General features: G+C 46.6%; 1 protein-coding gene across 1 annotated transcript in view; it reads right to left on the bottom strand.

Moving 5' to 3' along the window:
• FOCAD (focadhesin) overlaps window positions 1-23373 on the bottom strand; it is a 200311-nt gene that overhangs the window by 42608 nt on the left and 134330 nt on the right. Inside the window, exons 22-23 of the mRNA XM_026652328.1 lie at window positions 9320-9412; window positions 1268-1356 (exon numbers count right to left, since the gene is read on the bottom strand). Of these exons, the coding sequence (XP_026508113.1) occupies window positions 1268-1356; window positions 9320-9412 (182 nt within the window). The remainder of the gene's footprint in view (window positions 1-1267; window positions 1357-9319; window positions 9413-23373) is intronic.

Raw genomic sequence — 23373 nt, 5'->3', positions numbered from 1 at the left:
CAATACTGATAAATACCTAATAGGTCCTCTGAGTGCTGGCCCCTCCTTTTACCCTCATCTGATCCTGTAAGGTGCACAGCACCCTCAAATCTCTTTTTAAGTCAATAAGAATTGAGGGTATTCTGCACCTTACAGGACTGAGCCCGTGAGGAAGGGCCTAGAGAGACTCAACCTTACAACTGGGAGCCCAGTTCCTTTGCTGACTTAGCACTTGCATCTGCACCTGCACAAATTTAAATCACTTTTTAAAAAACTGTTAAATTTAATAGCTTAGGTTAAGCAATTACAAACACTGGGGAGAAGAGGTTAAGGCAGATTTTGTTGGTCCCCTGACCTAAAAAGCAATTTTGCAAGAACGTCTTCTACTTCCACCCTACCTCAGAAGTTCTAGGAGAGCATACACTTTTCTCTTTATACCTGATGGGATACAGAGGATCAAATACAGTGCCATTGGCAAAAATCTGCTTCAAGAGAAGAGAGAATCAGGCCTATTTTATCTACCATATACTCAGTGCTTAGTTGAATAAAATAACTAAGAAATTACACTTTCCTTATCAAATATGACTTTATACCAACTCACGGTTTAAATTTATTGTAAGGACCATCCTGACTGTGTATATGTGAATGTGTACACATACATATAAAATACAGAGAGAGAGAGAGAGAGAAATAAAGACATCTATAATAAACACATGACTAAATCCTCATCTGCTGGAAAAGCAACATAGCTCCATTGACTTCAATGGAACTACACTAATATACACCAGCTGAAGATTTGGACGAGAGTACACATCTTTAAACACACACACACACACACACACTCCCTTAAGTTTTATATTGTGCCCATCATCATGGTATCTGAGAATGCACCCCCAACCTCCCTCCTCCAAGACTGTCGTTACAAGAAATGTAAGCCTTGACATGACAAAGTTATACTCAATAAAGACAGCATAATTTTTGTCTCTGTTACTCAATTATGCACTGAGCAAAAGGTTTTCATATAACAGGATATAAAATAATTGCAGTTTTCAATTCCTTCCAGCTACTGTCACTACTGCAAAGGGTTAGCTACCTGTGAATATAAGCATCCTTACCTACACTCTCTTCTCTCTATCTTTTTTAAAATTAGAGATCATATCTGTTTTTTCTCATTAGCACTCATACTGATGATTAAACTTGCAACATTAAAGCCTTTGAAGTATCCCCACCCTTTTGCCCCCCTCACTTGCAGTTACAAGTGATGAGGAGCAGACAGTCATTCTCTTACCAGAGCCAGGCTGTAAATTGTTTGTACTGCACCTCTTCAGGATCCTCTTTTCCATGTTTTAACTGCATCTCCAGCTCTGCCTGTCTCCCCTGCAGAATCACAACATAAATCAGAAGGAGATCTTGCATGGGTAATAATCCTGAGATTTCTGCGGGGAACACTTGTGCAACAGATGTAACCTTTCCCTTGAGATCCATATCATGACTGGACCTAATTGTTCTTGATACTACATCCCATTGTAATATACAATGTATTAAGTGAAAGAATTGCAATTTTGGATTCTGGGAAGAGTGGAGTGGTTGCTATAGATAGAAATAATGGCTCCAGCTTCCTAACGATGGAAGGAAACTTATTCCCTCATAACAAAGAAGCATCAACAAACTTGTATCCCACAGGGAAGAAGATTTGGAAACCAACTACCTCAAAGGTACAACGACAGCAAAACCTATTGTTTACTTAATGCATCATTTAAACCAGAATTTCTCAACCTTTTACTCACTGTCCTCTTTGCAATCCTTCATGCCAGTTCTAGCTGTGCCTCAAAGGATGTGCTATTGGATTCACCACAGTGGTTTATGGGATGCTTTTGTGATCTGAGAAGGACTGATTGGAAGATGTTAAGCAAATCTGTTCAGTAGGAGACTGAGAATGGGTGTCTAGGTTTAGCTTCCACCCCCAAGACAACCACTGATTTTATTAAGTCTTGATGGAAAAAATATATGAGCACAAGCACTGTTTTTCAAACATTCAACATCTTTATGTGGGATAATCATGAAAACTTGAGAACACAAGAGAGTAAACTCTGCAAAATCCAAATGGCATTCACAAAATGTGAATCAGGGCTTGTCTACACAAAGAGTTAGTGCATGGCAAGCCACGGTGTGAATCTTCGGCGCGCTAGCTTGCCACGTACTAACTGACCACGTGGACCCTGCTGCTGCTGCGCACTAGAAGTTCCACAGTGCGCTTAAAAGGGGAGTACGTCAAAGCACACCATGGAACTTCTAGTGCACAACAACAGAATCCATAATATGTTCTGACCCACTTCCATTTCAAGCACACTGTGGAACTGTTAGTGTGTGGCAGCAAGGTCACATGGCCAGTTCGTTTGCTGTAGATTCACATTCTGTCTTACTATGCACTAAAGCTCCTTACAAACAAGCACTAAGACTAAATAAAGAAGTCTGATCATAGTAGTTATAGACAGGACCAGGAGTCAGGTCTCCTACGTTCCATTCCCAGCTCTGCCACTGATTCTCTATGATCCAGATTCAGCAGCGCATCTAAACACATCCTCAACTTTAAGCACATGCTTAAGTCCATTCCAATTCCACAAAGCACTTAAGCATGTGTTTGTGCACATTGCTAAGTTCAGGCCTGTATGACCGTAGTCACGGTGGGAATATTTACACTGCAGCTGGGAGTGTGCCTCCCAGCCCCAATAAACAGACTCGAGTGGGGCTTGAGCCAACCTACTAAAAATAGTGAAATGGATGTTGCTGCACCAATGGAGGCTCAGGCTAGCCACTCGAGTGCAAGCTCACTTGACCCCTTGGGTCCGAGCTTGGGTGGCGAGCCTGAGTCTCTGCCAGTGCAGCAACATCCACACTGCTATTATTAGCACACCTGTCCGCTAGTACAAGATTGTCTACCTGGGCTAGAAGGTTCACTCCCAGCTACAGTGTAGACATACCTTTAAGGCTCAATCCTGCAAGGCACTTAAGCATGTACACATACTCTCAATGGGACTTCTCAAGTGCTTAAAGCAAAACACATACTTACGTGTTTTGCTAGATTGGGTATAGAGTGCTCAGCACCTTGCAGGACTGAGCCCTTAGGCTTTCTGTGCCTCAGTCCTCAATATGTAAAATGGGAATATAACTCCCTCACTTGCATACTATGGTAACTTATATTTGTAAAGGGCTTTGACAGCATCAGATGAAAAGTGCTACAGAAGCATAAGGTATAATTATTATTCTAGTTCTCTGAAAAGAGGAGCAAGTAAATACATGGGAGCAGACTTCAAAGGTACAACGGTATGCTTCAATGCTCCAGTAAATGACAGAAAATCCTAGAGAGGATTTCAGAAGCAGAGCTGGTAAAAGCTGTTCTTCTCACAAAATCTTAGTGTTCGAGGTAGACGGATGAAAGAGAAGGATAACAAAATATAGGCAACAAGTACTACTCTCTATAGTTAAGACCTAAAATTACTATTTAAAAAGTAGGTTTGCTAGTTCTGTTTTGTAACAAGGCTGTGTTTAAACCTGACATTTTGTGCTAACTAAAAAGTGATTTGCTTTGAAAATGGTATCTCTAATGGTCCCTCATTCATGTATAAATTCTGTTACATTACCTCACCAAAGACGATACTTCCATGAAACGTTTGGAATTTACTCGGCAGTCTGAGCTGCTCAGACTATGGGTATGTCTACACTACGAGAGTAGTTCGATTTTAGTTAAATCGAATATGTGCAATCGATATTAGAAAGTCGAACGTGTGTGTCTACACTAAGGACAGTAATTCGACTTTGTCAGTCCACACTACCAGGGAAAGCGTCGACATTGGAAGCAGTGCACTGTGGGCAGCTATCCCACAGTTCCCGCAGTCCCCGCTGCCCAGTGGAATTCTGGGTCGAGCCCCCAATGGCTTCTGGGTAAAAAATTGTGGCGAGGGTGCTTTTGGGTAACTGTCGTCATCCGTCAGTCACTACCGCCCTGCCTCCCTCCCTGATAGCGCCGGCGGGAAATCAGTTCGCGCACTTTTTGATCAGTGACAGCGCGGACGCCACAGCACTGCGATCATGGATCCCGCTGCGACCATCGCTGCAGTTGTGGCCGTTCTCAACGCCTCGCACCTTATCATACACCTTTCCCAGAGGCAGATGCAGAGAAATCAGGCGAGGAGGCTACGGCAGCGGAGTGAGGGCCTGAAGTCGGAGAGTAGCACAGAGCTGTCAGAAACCACGACACCCAGCGCCGAGGACATCACGTTTGCAATGGGGCATGTGGATTTTGTTGAACGGCGATTCTGGGCCCGGGAAACAAGCACGGACTGGTGGGACCGCATAGTGCTTCAGGTCTGGGATGAATCCCAGTGGCTGCGAAACTTTCGCATGCGGAAGGGGACTTTCCTGGAACTTTGTGAGTTGCTGTCCCCTGCCCTGAAGCGCAAGGACACCCGCATGCGAGCAGCCCTGACTGTCCAGAAACGAGTGGCCATAGCCCTCTGGAAGCTTGCAACGCCGGACAGCTACCGGTCAGTCGCGAACCACTTTGGCGTGGGCAAATCTACCGTGGGGGTTGTTGTCATGCAAGTAGCCAAGGCAATCGTCAAGGTACTGCTGTCAAAGGTAGTGACCCTGGGAAACGCGCAGGCCATCATAGATGGCTTCGCTGCGATGGGATTCCCAAACTGCGGTGGGGCTATAGATGGGACTCACATCCCTATCCTGGGACCGGGCCACCAGGCCAGCCAGTACATCAATAGAAAGGGCTACTTTTCAATGGTGCTGCAAGCACTGGTGGACCATCGGGGACGGTTTACAAACATCTACGTCGGATGGCCGGGCAAGGTTCATGACGCTCGCGTGTTCAGGAACTCTGGTCTGTTTAGACGGCTGCAGGAAGGTATTTACTTCCCGGACCACAAGATAACTGTTGGGGATGTGGAGATGCCTACAGTGATCCTCGGGGACCCAGCCTACCCGCTAATGCCCTGGCTCATGAAGCCCTATACTGGCGCCCTGGACACAGAAAAAGAACTGTTCAACTACCGGCTGAGCAAGTGCAGAATGGTAGTGGAGTGTGCTTTTGGCCGTCTCAAGGGGAGATGGAGAAGCTTACTCACTCGCTGTGATCTCAGCGAAACCAATATCCCCATCGTTATTGCAGCTTGCTGTGTGCTCCACAATCTGTGTGAGAGCAAGGGGGAGACCTTTATGGCGGGGTGGGAGGTTGAGGCAAATAGCCTGGCTGCTGATTACGCCCAGCCAGACAGCCGGGCGATTAGAAGAGCCCAGCGGGACGCGCTGTGCATCCGGGAGGCTTTGAAAGCCAGTTTCAAGGCTGAGCAGGGTACCCATTGACTTTTAAGTTTGTGGACACAGAAGCTGAACTTGCCCCCGTTTCTTTACCCAGTTGCCGTCGACTATCCTCTCCAATTACATACCCCCTTCACCCCCTTCCCAAAAAATAAAATCTGTTCTGTTTTGTTCATGGACACCGTTGTCTTTATTACTGTTTTCACGGGAATGTTTTAAACCTGGGACGCAGACTGTGGCGGGGAGCGGGTTTAGGGTTGTGATGCAAATGATGCTTCTAAACTCCAGGAATGACAGGCTCCGCGATGGTGGACTGGTTGTTTCAACGGAGCCTGCCAGCCCTCCTGGCCGGGACTGCGTGTATGTGTCGGCTATGTGACTGTCTTGCAGGGGGAGGAGGGTTACAGATCCCCTGCTGCGCGGCTCTGTGATCCAGGGTAAGGACCGCTGCATAAGATCTGTAACTGCCCTCCCCCGCCACCAAGTCACAGAGCAACACCACCGCCCCCACCACACAGAACATGAAAACCACCTCCCAGACTGACCAGGATAACTAGTCACTGCACTGTATATGTGCCCTGCTGCTGCACCTGCCCCCCTGCTAAAGGTGACTGTCCTGTCCAATGACCAAGGCCCTTCCCCCCCCTCCAGACAGACTCCCCTCCAAAAGAAGAGGATGGAAACAGAAATGAACAGAAACGTATTCTTTATTAACAACCGCACATGGAACGGGGGGGTGAAACTTGGACGGGGTCTTGTGTGAGGCGGGTAGGAAAGGACTTTTCAAATTTTGGGGAATGAGAGCCTTCTAGTGGTAGAGCAGTCCGCAGGGGTGGAGTGAAATTTTTCCCGGCCCCTTCCACCCCTCCGTGTTTGGACTTTGGGTGAGGGGGGTATGGGACTTGGTGGCGGGGCAGGGCAGTTACAGAGAGACTGCAGCGGGGCTCTCTCCTCCTGCCTCCGGTCCTGCAGAACATCCACAAGGCGGCGGAGCGTGTCCGTTTGCTCCCTCATTAGTCCAAGCAGCGTTTGAGTAGCCTGCCTGTCCTCCTGTCGCCACCTCTCCTCCCGTTCAATGTTTGCCCGGTGCATTTGGGACAAGTTCTCCCTCCACTGTGTCTGCTGGGCTGCCTGTGCTCGGGAGCATTCCATTAGTTCAGCAAACATGTCTTCCCGTGTCCTCTTCTTCCTCCTCCTAATGTGCGCTAGCCTCTGGGCAGATGTGGCTGTGGGAATTGGAAAAAGGGAGTGAATTCCTGAGACAGAGCAATGTATCTGTGAACAGAGAACATAGTCTTTCTCTGTGAACAAGACCATGCAGAGCACCTATCACACGCGCACTGAGGACAAGGTCGAATTTTCGGCCCTCGCCTACAGTGCCTGCGGTCTTGCTGTGGCGAGCTGAGGAGCAGGGCAGGACACCGGACTTTGTCTAGATGGCAAACATGGTAAGCCGTAGACTTGTGGCCGCTTAAAACTTTAAGAGTGGCACTGGCCTCCTTTCACATAGAAAGCAATGCGAGTCTCTGCTGGCAGCAATCCTGCAAGCATGAACTCTGGCCCTGTCCCAGCCCCTCGCGGCTGTAAACCGCGTGGCTGTAAACCGGCGGTTGCAGTTCTGTAAAGGGACGGGCAAGCAGTCCCAATACTAACTTTCCCCTACCTAATTCACAGCAGGGAGTCATGCCTGACATCACCCTCCTGAAGGTCTCCGAGAGCCAGAAGGAGAAGATGCTCCGGGACAGCCTGCAGAAACCGGGGCCATTTGCTGCACTGCTGTGCAAGGCCATGATCCCGGAGTACCTGCTGGCGTTGTGGCAGGGAAACGTGTCCTACCACGGGGGGCCTAATAAGCTGTCCCTGCCCAGGAACCTGCTGATGAGGCTTGAAAAACACCTGCAGGAGGTGTATGAGGAGTTCTCCCCGGAGGATGTCGCCTCGATCCCCGGTTACATTGACCAGTTCTTGGCTTAGGTGCCCTTGGAGGGACAAATGACTGCAGGGTTTTGGGCACTATAATCATGAAGCGGACATTGTGAGATTTTTTTAAAATGGTTCGGACTATATATTGAGGCGCCCAAAGACGGAGTAATCATGATACACTTTGCACTGATTCCCCTTTTGTTTGACTTTCCTGTTTACATGTTTTTAAGCACTTTACCCACTGTTAATATTTTCAATCTTCCTGTTTTGTTGCAAATAAATGTTTACATGTTTTAAAGCACTTTAGCTACTGTTAATATTTTAAATATGCCAGTTATGTTGTAAATAAATGTTTGGATATTTAAAACACTTACTGCTTGATCCTTCCCCTGAATCTGTGTCTGGGGTAACGGCTGGGGAGGGTTGGTAGGGGATCTCTGTCAGGGTGATGAAGAGCTCCTGGCTGTCGGGCAAATCAGCGTTGTAAGCGCTGTCTACTGCCTCGTCCTCCTCATCTCCTTCCTCCTCTTCCCCGTCCGCTGAGGAACCGGCCGCGGACAATATCCCATCCTCAGAGTCCACGGTCAGGGGTGGGGTAGTGGTGGCGGCCGCACCTAGGATGGAATGCAGTGCCTCGTAGAAACGGGATGTGTGAGGCTGGGATCCGGAGCGTCCGTTTGCCTCTTTGGTCTTCTGGTAGCCTTGTCTCAGCTCCTTGATTTTCACGCGGCACTGCGTTGCATCCCGGCTGTAGCCTCTCTCTGCCATGGCTTTAGAGATCTTCTCATAGATCTTTGCATTCCGTCTTTTGGAGCGCAGCTCGGAAAGCACGGACTCATCTCCCCACACAGCGATGAGATCCAAGACTTCCCGATCCGTCCATGCTGGGGCCCTCTTTCTATTGGATTGCACGGCCATCTCTGCTGGAGAGCTCTGCATCGTTGCCACTGCTGCCACTGCTGCTGAGCTCGCCACGGTGTCCAAACAGAAACTGCGCTTCAAACTGCCCAGACAGGAAAAGGAATTCAAATTTTCCCGGGGTGTGGCTGGTCAGAGCATCCGAGCTCGGACTGCTGTCCAGAGCGTCAACAGAGTGGTGCACTGTGGGATAGCTCCCGGAGCTATTACCGTCGATTTCCATCCACACCTAGCCTAATTCGATATGGCCATTTCGAATTTAGCGCTACTCCTCTCGTTGTGGAGGATTACAGAAATCGATTTAAGGAGGGCTCTATGTCGAACTAAATGGCTTCGTGGTGTGGACGGGTGCAGGGTTAATTCGATATAACGGCGCTAAATTCGACATAAAAGCCTAGTGTAGACCAGGCCTATGAAAGTGTCCAGTATCACTTGACATACATGGGGAGAAAACATGAATCATCCCTGATAGCAGGACAAAGCCAACCATACATTGCTTTTGACAGGGAAGCTATTTATTGCTACAATTTTATAGATTGGAACCTCTGTGGTCTGGAAATCAGGCTGCATAATCTCACTGGAACAGATTCTCTGGTCAAATTTCCAGTACTTCCTGCTTTGGGGTGGGTCAGAAATACTGCCAGTATAGTCTCTCTTATAATACGACAGCATTTCTCTTTCTAGTCCTGACTGAAACAAGGGATTACAAAGAGAAAGGGGTGTGTGTGTGTGGAGAAAAAAGACTTATATGAAACTTTTTTTTTTTGGAAGGGGAGCTCAGTTTCTTTTCTATCCAGATTGTCCCACTCTCCAGTATTTTCATACAATTCCTTTCAGTAATGAATAATTTATTAAAATTCAAGGTCAGAGCCCAAATTCTAATAGTGATACACAGTCTGAACCATTGACTCCAGTGGGACTCTGAACAGGAGTAAGCCTAGGAGTGTCAATTCTTGAGCAGGAACCAGACCTGTGCAAAATTTGCCTTCATCAGACGCTGGCTGTGGCTGAACTCTTATCAACCTTTAACCTGAAGACTTGCCTTATGTTTATTTAATTTTCTTGCATTCAAGTTGAAATGCAGAGTCTTTCTAAAAAAATGTTGATATTTGCAGGGAAGTCCTTGATTGTAAAACTGAAAATACACAAAACACCACACAACTCAAATTACCTGTAAAACTGCATGGTATGTTCTACTCATAAATCCCAGCCAGCACTGAGGAAGCAGGAGAGAGCGGTGCCATTCAGAAGGCTGGATACTAACCTGCATGACAAACCGAACAGGACTTAAGTTATATTAGAATTAATTTAACAAGAATGTGATTTACATCCATCGCTAGCATTTTAAGAATAAAGACAAATGATCTTTTTTGTACTGTACTTAACTGTCCAAAGAAAAATAAAATACTAAAGCTAAAGACAATCTAGCTAACTGAAGGAGTACTTGAAAATTTTTGAATAGAATGGTATTAAGTTTAATGGGTCAAACTCTGCTTCAGCCACACAATTGAAATGCCACTGAATTCAATTACAATTTCTGCAGTGTCATGCAAGTTACAGTGCTTTACAAGCATAAGACAATGTCCATATGCTTAGAAGAGTTTACAAATTAATAGGTTGATCCTACAAACACCCAAGTACAATACTCACTGCTATGATTAGTTTACAGCAGCACTTAGATACTATGCTGATGGATGCTATTTCAATATTCAAATACTATTGAATTGATAAATTGATCCCAGTGAGGTCAGTGCATTATTCCCAATAGGAAGCACTACACTTAGTAGCGTTGGCAGGTTTGGGCCCTAAACTAAACATATAACAAACAAGGGATGCAACAGAATAGAGAGTGATTTAGTTTGTTTTTATTTGCAATTGTGGTTTGGCTTGATAGTTCCAAATTCGTTTGTTTTTTCTTTAAATTCAAGTTCTATTTTAGAAGTGCTATGTTACACACAAGAACAGAAGTAAATGACAAAAATGGAAATTAGTTGTGGCAGGTTAATCAAAGTAGCGAGTTTTAAGGAGGGATGGAAGGTGGGGTTATTAGTCAAGGTAGCTGCAGTCGGGCAACAGAGTAGATTTGGACCCAATCTTTATAGACAAGCATTTTTTTAAACAAAGGAATTTATCTATGAAATATTCTAGCTTAAAACTCAGATTGGAAATTTCACAGCTGAAATCAAGACAAGATAAGTGGTCTTAATAACAACAACTTCATTTTCTACCCATTGGTAAATTGGTATCCGGCTGTTCATCTCCGCAGAGCCTGCCTCTGGTAACCATTTGTGCAGCTTAACAACAGTTTGTTTACTAAAGCTGTTGTACTGCACCAGAAAGTAGCTAGCTACACTGTAATGGGATTGCTCAAGTGTTCAGAACTAAGCATATGCTTAAGTGCTTTGATGGACTGGGGCCTAAATTTACAGAATCATGAGCCCCAATCATAGGTAAAACATAGCAATGAAAAATTCTTGCCAAAGAAACTGGAATAATTTAATTATGTTGGGGTATCATTAAAAGCAACTAAATATCAAGACCCCAAAACCACAAGCACCTCAAAATCTGTAACAGAAAAAAAACCTGACAAGGTTTGGAAATACACAAATACAAGGTTCTGGAGTTTGAGTAATAAAAATCCCCTAACATATGCTTGCAGAAGATAAAGAAGTGTTAACATTAAAGAATCAGAGTACCCTCCACCCCATCCCTCAATAGATTAAATGGTAGAAAAGGGTAACACATGTATACACATACGCACACACAAAGAGAAATAAAAATGAAGGATTGTTAATTATAAGATTAAGAGCTTTGAAAGCTTTTTTTAAATTACGGATAGTGAATGAGTATAGATAAGGTAACATTTAGGTCAAGACCTTGCCTGACCTGAGTGTGTTTTTGCCAATTCTTTTTTATATAGATTGATGATTTGTTTAAATTTATATTGTGTATCATATTGAAAGTAGTAACTAAGAGGTACAAAAATAAGTAATGATAATTAACCCCTCCACACACCTTTTTCTGGATGACTCAGAATAACATGACCCAGAAACACCAAAACCAGCAGGAAAAATGCAGAAGTTGCATAAAGTTTGGACATGCGTAATGTATGGGTTACATAAAAAAAAAAAAAAAAATCAAGTGGTGATATGCTAAAAGCCAACTGGATAAAGATTAAATAATTTGTAATATGAAGATTTATAAGGATCCAAGTGAACATGGGCCCAAACTGGAGAAACACTGCACCAGAAACTGAAGGATGGGACTGAAGGACCAGACCAGGAGATCAGGGGAGGCGACAATCAGCATGGAAGGACTTCTCAGTGCCTTTTAATGTGGTAACTTGGGCCCATTTACCTATTCTGTCTTGTCTATCTTAAATTTATGACCAGACACTAAGTAACAATAATTCTGTCTGAAATTGTATAAATAAAGGCGAAAATTGATTAAGCCTAAATTGGGTTTACTTCTGACTCAGTTTCCCACCCTACATACCCAATCATCAAGACCCTTAGACTTCTCTGAATGACATTTTTAATAAAAATGAACGTTAAAGAAATTTTGGTTTGTTAGAATTTACAAGTTTATAGAAAGGAGTTTACTAAACAAGCAGATAAAATACTAACAAACTAAATGGTACAATACTTTTCTCTCTCTGTTTAGCACCTTAATTATAACAACATTTTATTAAAAGAAGATGGAGGATCACGGTTTGGTTCCCTCACTACCACCTTTTTAACAGCAGTGTTTTCCAGACCACAACAAAAGCAAGCTCTGTAATTTAAATGACTGCTGTGCATTGTTATGTCTCACAATATTCCATGGTGGTCAGAAAGAATTAATTTTTGTTGCTGCTAGTGTCCAATTATGTCTACTGTCTGCCTTTACCAAAAACATAAAAAATTGTCATGACAGCCATTGGAGTCCACTGGAAACAAGTTATTTAATATCAGAGGTTTCCAGGGTAATACATTTTTAATAAAGGAAAAGGAAACATGTCAGGCAGGGTGAGATGGGATATATTTCCATATCCACTTTTTAAGGTCTATACTTTTCACTTTTAAATTAAAAGAACATGCCAGATTCTCTGTTACACATACCAACACCAGGCATGTCATACCTAGTCTAAAGCCTACCTACAGTAAACAATGCTGTGAGGCTTAATCCCAGAAGGTTATTATTACTCTTTCTGCTTACACAGACTGTAGCCACTGCTCAACATGAAAAGCATTCCAAAGCTCTATGAACCCAAACACCTCCTTTCTACACTATTGGCACATCCATTGGTCTTCTCCTCGCCTTTGGCGTGGAAAGCATAACCAAGATAAGTACCTGAGTTCAACTACATCATCATTTATCTTCTCACGTCCCTGAAGTTGTCCTTGATTCTTTTGCATTTCCCTTGTCTTATGTCGTTAGTTTCCTCATGGACTACAAAAAGGGGATGTTATCCTTTATTTTTTAAAAACAATGCCCACACAAAAGCTGAGTGCCTTGCCAATAATCAGACTTACAATAACCACTGGCAAAATTAATATTAAAACACAAATAAATTAACTCCAACAACCAGCAGTTTTAGATAATCAAATGGAGATAACAAAAAAGGAAAAAAACTCCAGAAAAGCCTCTTACCTCCAAAACATACCCTCATTCTTCCCCCAAACAAACAACACCCTACCTCAGTATTAATAAAGATGCTATTTGTCTGTCTTGTCACATCTCTGATCTTGTCTCTTCCTCATTAGAGGATCACCAATCAGTCTAGTTTATCTTTTCTTCTCCAGTGGCTCTCTTTAAATAATTATTTATTTTGAGTTCTGGCTTGATGTCTGTCTTTAGTCTCTTCTCAATATGATCCCCTTCAAATTCTTCAGAGAGAGAGAAAGAGAGAGAGAGAGAGAGAGAGAGAATAGCTATTTCCTTCCATGTTAATATTTTCTTCCATCATCTTCCTCCAACTTGATCTCATTTGTGGTCTCAGTCTGCTGCATCTTTGTGATTTATCCTGTTCAACTTCCCTGGTTTCCCTTAATTTCAACTGCAGTCCTTCCACCTTGTCTTCTAGTGTAGAAATCAGCTTATATAGCCCTGCTTGATTCTGTGCTGATTGAAGCAAAAGGGGAAACCCAAACTGACTTAAATGAGAGTAAGAGCAGGCCTTTATAATCCTCTATGTTTTCATGGAGGAGGAACAGGAATGCTGTTCGTAATGTGCTTTGATATGTTTGAATCAAAAGCACTACCGAAGCATAAAGAATTATCAGCAGAATATAGTGCCTTCCAACTGTAAATCATCTTTATGCACCAGCATCATGTTGTCAGAGTTCTCTGAATAAAGTTGCTTGAAGAGTATTCAGTGAAAAAAGCCCAGCATATATAAGATTTTTTGTAAAAAAAAAAATCTGTGAAGCTGCCTTCGCTTTGTGGAAATATTCTGTATTTAAAAATATTAAACATATATTACTTTGAATAACTCTCAGTCTCTGTTGAGAATCTGCAAGAGAATCAGGGCTGATGTTCTTTACTCTTGCTCAGAAGTCGGACACTCAAGTCAAATGGATTTGTTTCTGTTCCCTCGCTTGATGACCATAGCTTTTTATAAAGAGCCCTGGTGGATTTAATACACTCAACATTGGATGTACCATCCTGATGACCTCTGAAACGTTGTGGATTTATAAGTACTAACAGGCTTGGATGATGCTGGATCAAACTAGAGCCCTAATACTAGCAAATTCTTTGTGAATACGTAATTTTGGTATTCGACCATGGGACAGGTCTTTTGGAGCCCCTGCAAGGGATCATGGAGCTCTGCCACACCTTGCTCCAGTGGTGTTCTTAGGAAGGTCCTGCCAAGCCAGGCAGCCTGAAGTTTGGAGGAGAATTCCCAGCTTAGATTTCAGCAGCAGCTCAGGTAGACACTACCAGCAGGGAGCCAGCTACATGCAGCTCAGTCTATTTAGGCTTAACACCTTAAAATAAGGGTGTTTTCTCTGTCAGATGAGACACAAGCAAAGAAGTTGTGCAGGGAGCTCTGGGAAAATACAGGAGACGCTACCCTCTATGATTTTGTACTTTTCCGGGTTTGTATTTTTTTAGTTAGCTATTTGTAAAAGTGAGAGGCAAGAATGCAGCTACAGACTCCTGTAAAACTGGTGTCAATTTGGGTAAAACCAGAAGCCATGCAATAAAACCCAAGCCAGAGAGGGGATTTGGATACATTTTCTCTCTCAGCATTTGCCCTGCTATGGACCATCCTTTGTGAACAGTGTTCGTTCATCCACTGCAGATACATAGCCAGCAGAGGGCACATGTGCCATTTTATGAGAATAGCAAAATAAACCCTATTAATTTTGTATGTTTCTTGGCAATATGAACTTAGGATAATACTGTCTAGGCACAAAAGAGCATACTAGAACTAGTTTGGGCTATTGTTCTGAATTTTCCAACCTTTATAAATATCCCAAATATAACTCCTAATGTTACAGGACATTAGGCTGCATAAACCCTTTAAATTATGTGATTATACTAAAACCAAACCAGCACAAAAATGAGCATGGGGTGATCTTCCCTGAGTTTCACAAAGACACATTTCATCATGGTACAACTGAAGAGCTTACTTAGCTTACTTGTAAATTCTTTGGAGCAGGGACTGTTTGTCATTATGTGTGTGTGCATGGTGCCTAAGCATCATCATCATCTAGTATTTGTATTGTGATGGTGCCTAGGAGTAAAGCCCTGTGTGGGACTTTTTTTTAATCTCGTTCCCACTATTATGACAGTGAGTCCTGCAGGACCTGTAGGATCCTAGTCCCACTGCAGGGCTCTACGCTAGTCCCGTACAGGGCTCCACCTAGGATCCTCAGTCATGGACCAGGACCCCATTGTGCTAGGTGCTGTACAAACACAACAAAAAGGTGGTCCCTGCTTCAAAGAATTTACAATCTAAGTGGGCCCCAACCCTCACTGCAGTTTGTAGCAATATCACAATACAAATAATCATAATAATACATAATAATGCTAAAGAATTTGGTTCTAATAGGCCTTCTTTGTTTTAAAGACACTCCAGCAATCAGGAATTAAAATGCCACTGTTCACTGTACTTTTGTACCAAAAGAAGACTCCTTCAGATACCATTTATATGTAACAAACACAGTCCACTTCATCTCCATTAAGGAAATAAAAGATTAGTAGCTGGGTAAATGCTTAACAGCTTTAATGCATCTAACCCAAAGCATACATTTACAGAACCATCAAAACATATGGGCCATGATGTGAACATATGTGACTATTCCTACTGATTCATTTTCATAATAAAGACAAGTGAAGCCTAAAAGGGATTATTCCCTGTAAGCCCATCCTAGATAATGATTCCAAACTGCTGAAACAGTAGCAGGTAATTATTGGCCATTCTAGCCCAAGTGATAGCGATAAACCTGAAGAGATTTCTTACACAACACCAGCCCAGATGCATGGTGAGGTGGGCTCTTTAGAAAATAATAAAGTAGATACACATGATTTAAGTGACCTTTGACCAATATGACTACAGTAACTCGAATGTTCTTTCAAAGGCACATTGCCAAGCTTCCTTTACCAAACAATAAAACAGTGCTCAAACACTTGCGGGGGAGAGACAAGCTGCTCCTTCAAGTCACTAGTGACCAGTAAAGGGCAATACGATACTTCAAACACACCACTGTTTATTGAAGGCATGTTCTGCTTCCCATGAGAAACCAGCTCAAATAACACGGGGAAAAAAAATATCCCTGCATCTTAATCTACTCTTGTTGACAGATATTATACCTACATCCAATGCCTCAGCTAGGATAGCATCTAGGAGACAAACAGTAACAGCCTAGTCCCTTAAGATTTAATAGCAAATTACCATTGTGCTATTGTTATAGTTACATTTAAACTGCAGCTAAAAACAGGTTGTTTTTTTTTTTTAACTTGTTTTTGTTTTATAAATACTTGAGCACATGGAACGATTTACATAATATTCTTCCTCTTCGGATACACAACCTATACCTTTTGCTCAGATATGCACACACACAGAGCAGAACCTCGTTAATCTATACATTGGATAAGTCTCACAACAAACTTGGTGGCCTCAAGCCCCACTTCTCATCACAAATTTGGAACTTGATTTTCAAAAAAAACCACATGCAAAAATACAAATGTAATTACACAACTTATTTTCCACATACAATTACTGCAATTCCCCAAGTAAATATTCACAGTGGTGAGCCCAGAATAAGTCCCTAGAAAGTGACAAACCCGAGTGTGCCACTGTGGTCATTACACTGATAACCTCTAATCCCTAATGAATTAGATGACCACAGAGCACTATTTGGTTGATCTTTTCAATAAAGGATCAAATAAATTAATATTTGCTGCCCCCAAATTAACCTTGATTTTAAGTCTTTTCATTAATGTTAGCTAAGGGCTGTGTCCTTGGAGGTGCTATAATGCTGAGTAGCATGTTTCACAGGTTAGACTCTAAGCACTTTCGTTAGTAAAATACTACAGTTATTTTGAATAAGAGAGTCACATGAGGTAGAGAAAACAGAGAAAACAGATAAAGTTCCTGGTAGAGTCAGGCAGCTTTGCAGATATCCGCTTTACATCTGCAGATATACATTTTGTATCCATGCAGGGCTCTATGTATATACTGTGTGCATCAGGTAAGGGTACCATGCTTGTCTGGGCCATGTCGGGACTATGAGGATAACCTTGGCCCTGTCTGTTCGCATCTTGTGTATCACACGTGATATCAGTAGAATCAGTAGAAATGCACAGGAGTTGCGCCTCCCCAGTGATCGTGGTCCCAGTCTCACATGCATACAGAACGTTGCGCATGTGCAGTTCGTTGGGGATGCAAACAAGTCGATAATGGGAATGCCCCACCGGTTGAAGATTGATTTCAGAACCTCGTCATTCATCTCCCATTCGTGGTCTTGGGAGAAGTACCTGCTGAGTGTGTCCGCCATCGCATTCTGACAGCCGGGTAGGTAGGATGCCAAGATGTTTATGTTGTGTTGTATGCACCAGTTCCATAGTTTCATGGCTTCGGTGCACAGCGAGTGTGAACGAGCTCCTCCTTGGCGGTTGATGTAAAACATGCATGCAATATTGTCAGTCATGATGCGAATGGACTTGTTCTTTATATGTTCTTTATATGCAGGCACTGCGGACTACATGTAGCTCTAGTAAGTTGATGTGTAACTGAGTCTCCACCGGAGACCATTTGCCTTGAATCGTGTGTTGATTCATATGTGTGCCCCAACCTATCAGTGAGGCATCTGTGGTGATCACGATTGATGGGTGTTCCTGGTGAAACGGGATGCCTATACAAACGTTTTGTAGTCTTGTCCACCATGGTAAAGAGTCCAGGACACTGGGTGGTACTGAGAGTCATTTGTGTAGGCTGTGTTTGCTGGGTATGTATACTGTGCTTAACCAGCCCTGTAGGCACCGCATATGTAGTCGTGTGTGTCATACCATGAATGTTGTGGCTGCCATGTGTCCTAGTAGTTGCAGGACAGTACAAGTCTATATTTGGGGGCTGGCTCGTACCTCGGAGATAAGCTTTGTGAGAGTTGTGAATCCGGCTGGGGGCAGGGATGCCTTGGCTTCTATGGCATTGAGGTGTGCCCTGATGAAGTCCAGTTGTTGGACCAGGATTACAGTCCATTTCCATTCGTTTATTTGTAACCTTAGCTCCCGGAACAGTGTGACAGTGGTCTGGACTGTGTCCATTGTTTCTTGTCAAGTTGAGCCTTTGACAAGGCAATCGTACAGGTAGGGGAAGTTCATAATTCCCTGTTTGCATAGAAATGCTGCTACCACAGCTAGGGTTTTGGAGAAAACTCTTGGTGGAGTGGATAGGTCGAATGGTAGTACTCTACTGGAAGTGTTCCCGTCCTACCATGAAATGCAGAAATTTCCTGTGAGCGGGATGAATGGTGATATGGAAATAAGCATCTTGGAGATTGAGGGCTGAAAACCAGTCTCCCTGTTGCAGCACTGGGAGAATCATGCCCAATGTGACCATTTTGAACTTTTGGGAGCATACAAACTTGTTGAGCTTCCTTAGGTCCAGGATAAGTCTCCATCGCCCGTTCTTCTTCTGGGTCAGGAAATAATGGGAGTAGAATCCCTTCCCTTTGAATTGTGATGGAACTTGTTCCACGGCACCTAGTTGTAGAAGATGATCAACTTCTTGTCATAACAGGTGCTCGTGAGAAGGGTCCCTGAAGAGGGATGTGGAAGGGGGTAGGGTAGGTGATCGGGAGGTAAAGGGGATGGTATATCCCAACCTATTTCTAAAATCCATTGGTCCGATGTTATTGAGGCTCAGATGTGATAAAAAAGGGAGAAGTCAATGACCAAAAATTGGGGACGGGTCAGGCATAGGTGCTGTCTTGTGAGGGAAGTTGTTCAAACCTTCGACCAACTTTTCAAAAAAGACGGTTACTCACCGTTGTAACTGTTGTTCTTCGAGATGTGTTGCTCATATCCATTCCAGTTAGGTGTGCGCGCGCCGCGTGCACGATCGTCGGAAGATTTTTGCCCTAGCAACCCCGGTGGGTCGGCTGTGGAGCCCCCTAGAGTGGCGCCGCTATGGCGCTGGATATATACCCCAGCCGACCCAGCGCCCCCTCAGTTCCTTCTTGCCGGCTACTCCGACAGTGGGGAAGGGGGGCGGGTTTGGAATGGATATGAGCAACACATCTCGAAGAACAACAGTTACAACGGTGAGTAACCGTCTTTTCTTCTTCGAGTGCTTGCTCATATCCATTCCAGTTAGGTGACTCCCAAGCCCCACCTAGGTGGCGGGGTCGGAGTGAGACATTGCCGTGTGCAGAACCGCTGACCCGAAAGCAGCATCGTCTCTGGATTGTTGCACCAGCGCATAGTGAGTAGCAAATGTGTGGACCGATGACCACACGGCAGCTCTACAAATGTCCTGGATCGGTACTTGAGCCAGGAAGGCAGTCGAGGAGGCCTGGGCTCTCGTGGAATGAGCAGTGAGGCGTGGCGTCGGTACACCGGCCAGGTCGTAGCAAGCACGAATGCAGGACGTAATCCAAGAGGACAGGCACTGTGAAGAGACCGGTGAGCCTTTCATCCGGTCGGCCACTGCAACGAAGAGTTGCGTTGTCTTCCTAAATGGCTTTGTACGGTCGATATAGAAAGCCAGGGCCCTGCGAACGTCTAAGGAATGCAAACGCTGGTCTTGACGAGTAGCGTGCGGCTTCGGATGGAAGACTGGAAGGAATATGTCCTGATTAATGTGAAAAGGTGACACCACCTTCGGAAGAAAGGCAGGATGGGGGCGAAGCTGCACCTTGTCCTTGTGGAACACCGTGTATGGGGGCTCGGATGTCAGCGCCCTGAGTTCAGAGACGCGTCGTGCTGAGGTGATGGCCACGAGGAAGGCTGTCTTCCAGGATAAGTACAGGAGTGAGCAGGTCGCCAATGGTTCAAACGGAGGCCCTGTGAGCCTGGAGAGCACGAGGTTGAGGTCCCACGTCGGAACCGGCTGTCGTTGCTGTGGGTACAGTCGGTCTAAGCCCTTGAGGAATCTAACGACCATCGGGTTAGAGAAGACCGAGGACGTGAGTTCTCCTGGGTGGAAAGCGGAAATAGCGGCGAGGTGAACCTTGATTGAGGATGTCGCCAAGCCTTGCTGTCTTAAGGACAGGAGGTATTCCAGTATGCAGGGGATAGGTGCCTGCAAGGGAGAAGTAGCTCGTTGCTCGCACCAACAGGAGAACCGCTTCCACTTGGCTAGATAAGTGGTTCGCGTAGAGGGCTTTCGACTTCCCAGCAGAACCTGCTGGACGGCCTGCGAGCACTGCCGCTCTGTCCGACTCAACCATGGAGCATCCACGCCGTGAGGTGGAGGGACTGTAGGTCGGGGTGACACAACCGGCCGTGGTCCTGGGAGATGAGGTCCCGACTCAAGGGGAGCGTGATCGGCGCTCGTACCGAAAGATCCAGCAGTGTGGAGTACCAGTGTTGCCTCGGCCAGGCGGGGGCGACTAGAATCACCCGTGCATGATCCCTGCGGATCTTGAGCAGTACCTTGTGGACCAGCGGAAACGGAGGGAAGGCGTAGAACAGGTGGTCCTTCCATGTTAGAAGGAAGGCGTCTGACTGAGAGCCCGGGGCTCGTCCGTGCAGGGAGCAGAATACCTGGCACTTCCTGTTGGCCCGAGATGCGAAGAGGTCGATCTGGGGAAATCCCCACCTCTGGAAGACGGAATAGATGACGTCCGGGCGAATTGACCACTCGTGTGTCTGAAAGGACCTGCTGAGACGGTCCGCCAGCGTATTCTGGACTCCAGGAAGAAAGGATGCCGTAAGATGTATCGAGTGGGCGATGCAGAAGTCCCACAGGCGAATGGCCTCTTGACATAGGAGCGATGAGTGGGCTCCGCCTTGCTTGTTGATGTAGAACATCGCCGTGGTGTTGTCGGTGAGAACCAACACGCAACGGCCCTGTAGGAAGTTGAGAAACGTCTGGCAAGCTAGGCGCACCGCCATCAGCTCTCTGACGTTGATGTGGAGGGCTAGTTGGGCCACGGACCAGAGGCCCTGGGTATGGTGCTCTCCGAGGTGAGCGCCCCAACCTAGAGATGAAGCATCCGTGACTAGGTGGAGGGAGGGTTGTGGGTCGTGAAAGGGAACTCCTGCACAGACCACCGTACGATCCGTCCACCAGGTGAGGGAGGCCCGGACCGAGGCCGGAACCGTGACCACCATATTCAGGTCGTCTCGATGAGGACGGTAGACCGATGACAGCCAAGCCTGCAGTGGGCGAAGTCGTAGCCTGGCGTGCCTGGTCACGTACGTGCACGAGGCCATGTGGCCCAATAGGGCAAGGCAAGTCCTTACGGTGGTGATTGGAAAAGTCCTGAGTCCTTGAATGACGCTTAGGATGGTCTGAAAGCGGCTGTCGGGGAGGATAGCTTGGGCGCGTCTGGAGTCCAGGACTGCCCCGATAAACTCTATCCTCTGAGTTGGTACCAGGGTGGACTTTTCTCTGTTGAGTAGAATGCCCAACTCGTGGAAAGTGTGTGTCACCATGCGGACATGAGCCTGCACTTGGTCCCTGGTGCGGCCGCGTACCAGCCAATCGTCCAAGTACGGGAACAGCTGTATCCCTTGTCGACGAAGGAAGGCTGCGACGACTGCCAGACACTTTGTGAACACTCTGGGAGCCGAAGACAAGCCGAAGGGAAGGACTGCAAATTGGTAGTGCATTGCGCCTATTACAAATCGTAGGAAGCGCCTGTGAGGCGGATAGATCGCTATGTGAAAATAAGCGTCCTTCATGTCGAGGGCGGCGAACCAGTCTCCAGGATCCAGTGAAGGGATGATGGTCCCCAATGAAACCATGCGGAACTTCAACTTTACTATGAATTTGTTGAGTCCGCGCAAGTCCAAGATGGGCCGTAGACCCCCTTTTGACTTGGGGATCAGGAAGTAGCGGGAGTAAAACCCCCTGCCCCTTAGCTCCGATGGAACCTCCTCTATGGCCCCCAAAGAGAGGAGCCCAAAAACCTCCTGTGTAAGGAGTTGCTCGTGAGAGGGGTCCCTGAAGAGGGACGGGGAGGGGGAGTGGGAGGGGGGGGGCGAGGAAAATTGGAGGGCGTATCCCCTCTCCACCGTGCGAAGGACCCAGCGGTCCGAGGTTATAAGGGACCAAGCACGGTGGAAGCGGGAGAGGCGATCCCGGAAGGGAGGAGTAGGATCCTGGATACAGGCCGAGGTGCCGTCCTCGACCGCACCTTCAAAAGTTTTGCCTAGGCCCTGAAGGTGGCCTAGGCTGTCCCTGGTTTTGACCAGGTTGAGGGCCGGTCGACCTCCGCCTGCCCCCTCGACCCCGCCGCCTGGCAAAGTCCTGTCTAGGACGCGGCGGGGGAGGGTAAAATCTCTGTGGCGGCGGCCGGAAGGGTCTGCGCTGAGGCCCCGGGACATGCATCCCCAGGGAGCGCATCATTGTCCGCGAGTCCTTGAGGTTTTGGAGCCTCGCGTCAGTCTTCTCTGAAAAGAGTCCCTGTCCCTCAAACGGCAGATCTTGTAGCGTCTGCTGTAGCTCTGGTGGCAAGCCAGAGACCTGGAGCCAGGAGAGTCGCCGCATGGCTATCCCCGACGCCAGGGTCCTAGCTGCCGAGTCTGCAATGTCTAGCGAGGCTTGTAAGGAGGTGCGCGCCACCCGCATACCCTCCTCTACCAAAGCCCCAAACTCCTCCCTCGACTCCTGGGGAACCAGCTCCTTAAATTTCCCCATCGAGGACCAGGAGTTAAAGGAGTAGCGGCTCAGGAGCGCCTGCTGGTTGGCCGCTCGGAGTTGGAGCCCCCCCGCCGAATAGACCTTGCGTCCGAACAAGTCGAAGCGCTTAGCGTCCTTCGACTTGGGCGCAGCGGCCTGCTGGCCATGGCGCTCCCGTGCATTCACCGATGATACCACCAGTGAGCACGGCTGAGGATGGGTATACAGATATTCATGGTCTTTGGAGGGGACAAAGTACTTCCGCTCCACTCCTCTGGCCGTGGGTGGAATCGAGGCTGGAGTCTGCCAGATGGTGGTGGCATTAGCTTGAATGGTCGGGATCAACGGTAGCGCCACTCGAGAGGGAGCGTCCGCTGACAGGATATTTACAATGGGGTCGTGAACCTCCACGATCTCCTCAATTTGGAGGTCCATATTGCGTGCCACCCTTCGCAAGAGGTCCTGGTGCGCTCGCAGGTCAATAGGAGGCGGACCCATGGCGGATGTGCCCGCTACCGCCTCGTCGGGGGAGGAGGAGGAAGATGCCCCCGGTGGCAAGGGGTCCAAGGGTGGTTCCTGCTCCAGTTGTTCCTGTTGAGCGGCAGTAGACCCTGGGACCAGGGCCCCCACCGGAGTGGGTACCGGCGCCTCCATACCACCTGGTGGGGGGCGGGAGATGGTGGCCTCTGGGGCTCTGGGCTCGGAGCGTGCCGAGCGGGACGCAGAAGGAGGGGCGCCTTGCGCCTGGTGGTAGGCCCACGGTGTCCAGAAGGACCAATGCGCAGGAGCTTGCGCCGGGTCCTCCGCTGTCTCCTCCAGGTGGGTGGCCTCCGCCTCCGAGGAACGGGACGCCGACCTCGATGGCCACGGCGGTGCCGAGCGCACCGACACCGGTACCGGATGGTACGGTGCCGAACGGTGCCGGTCGTAGGGCGATCTGTCCC

Source organism: Terrapene carolina, unplaced genomic scaffold (assembly GCF_002925995.2).
Source record: "Terrapene carolina triunguis isolate 2854851 unplaced genomic scaffold, T_m_triunguis-2.0 Scaffold113, whole genome shotgun sequence".
In the NCBI taxonomy this organism is placed as follows: Eukaryota; Metazoa; Chordata; order Testudines; family Emydidae; genus Terrapene; species Terrapene triunguis.
Note: the sequence above shows the minus strand (reverse complement) of the source record. Positions and strands in the feature narration are given on the sequence as shown.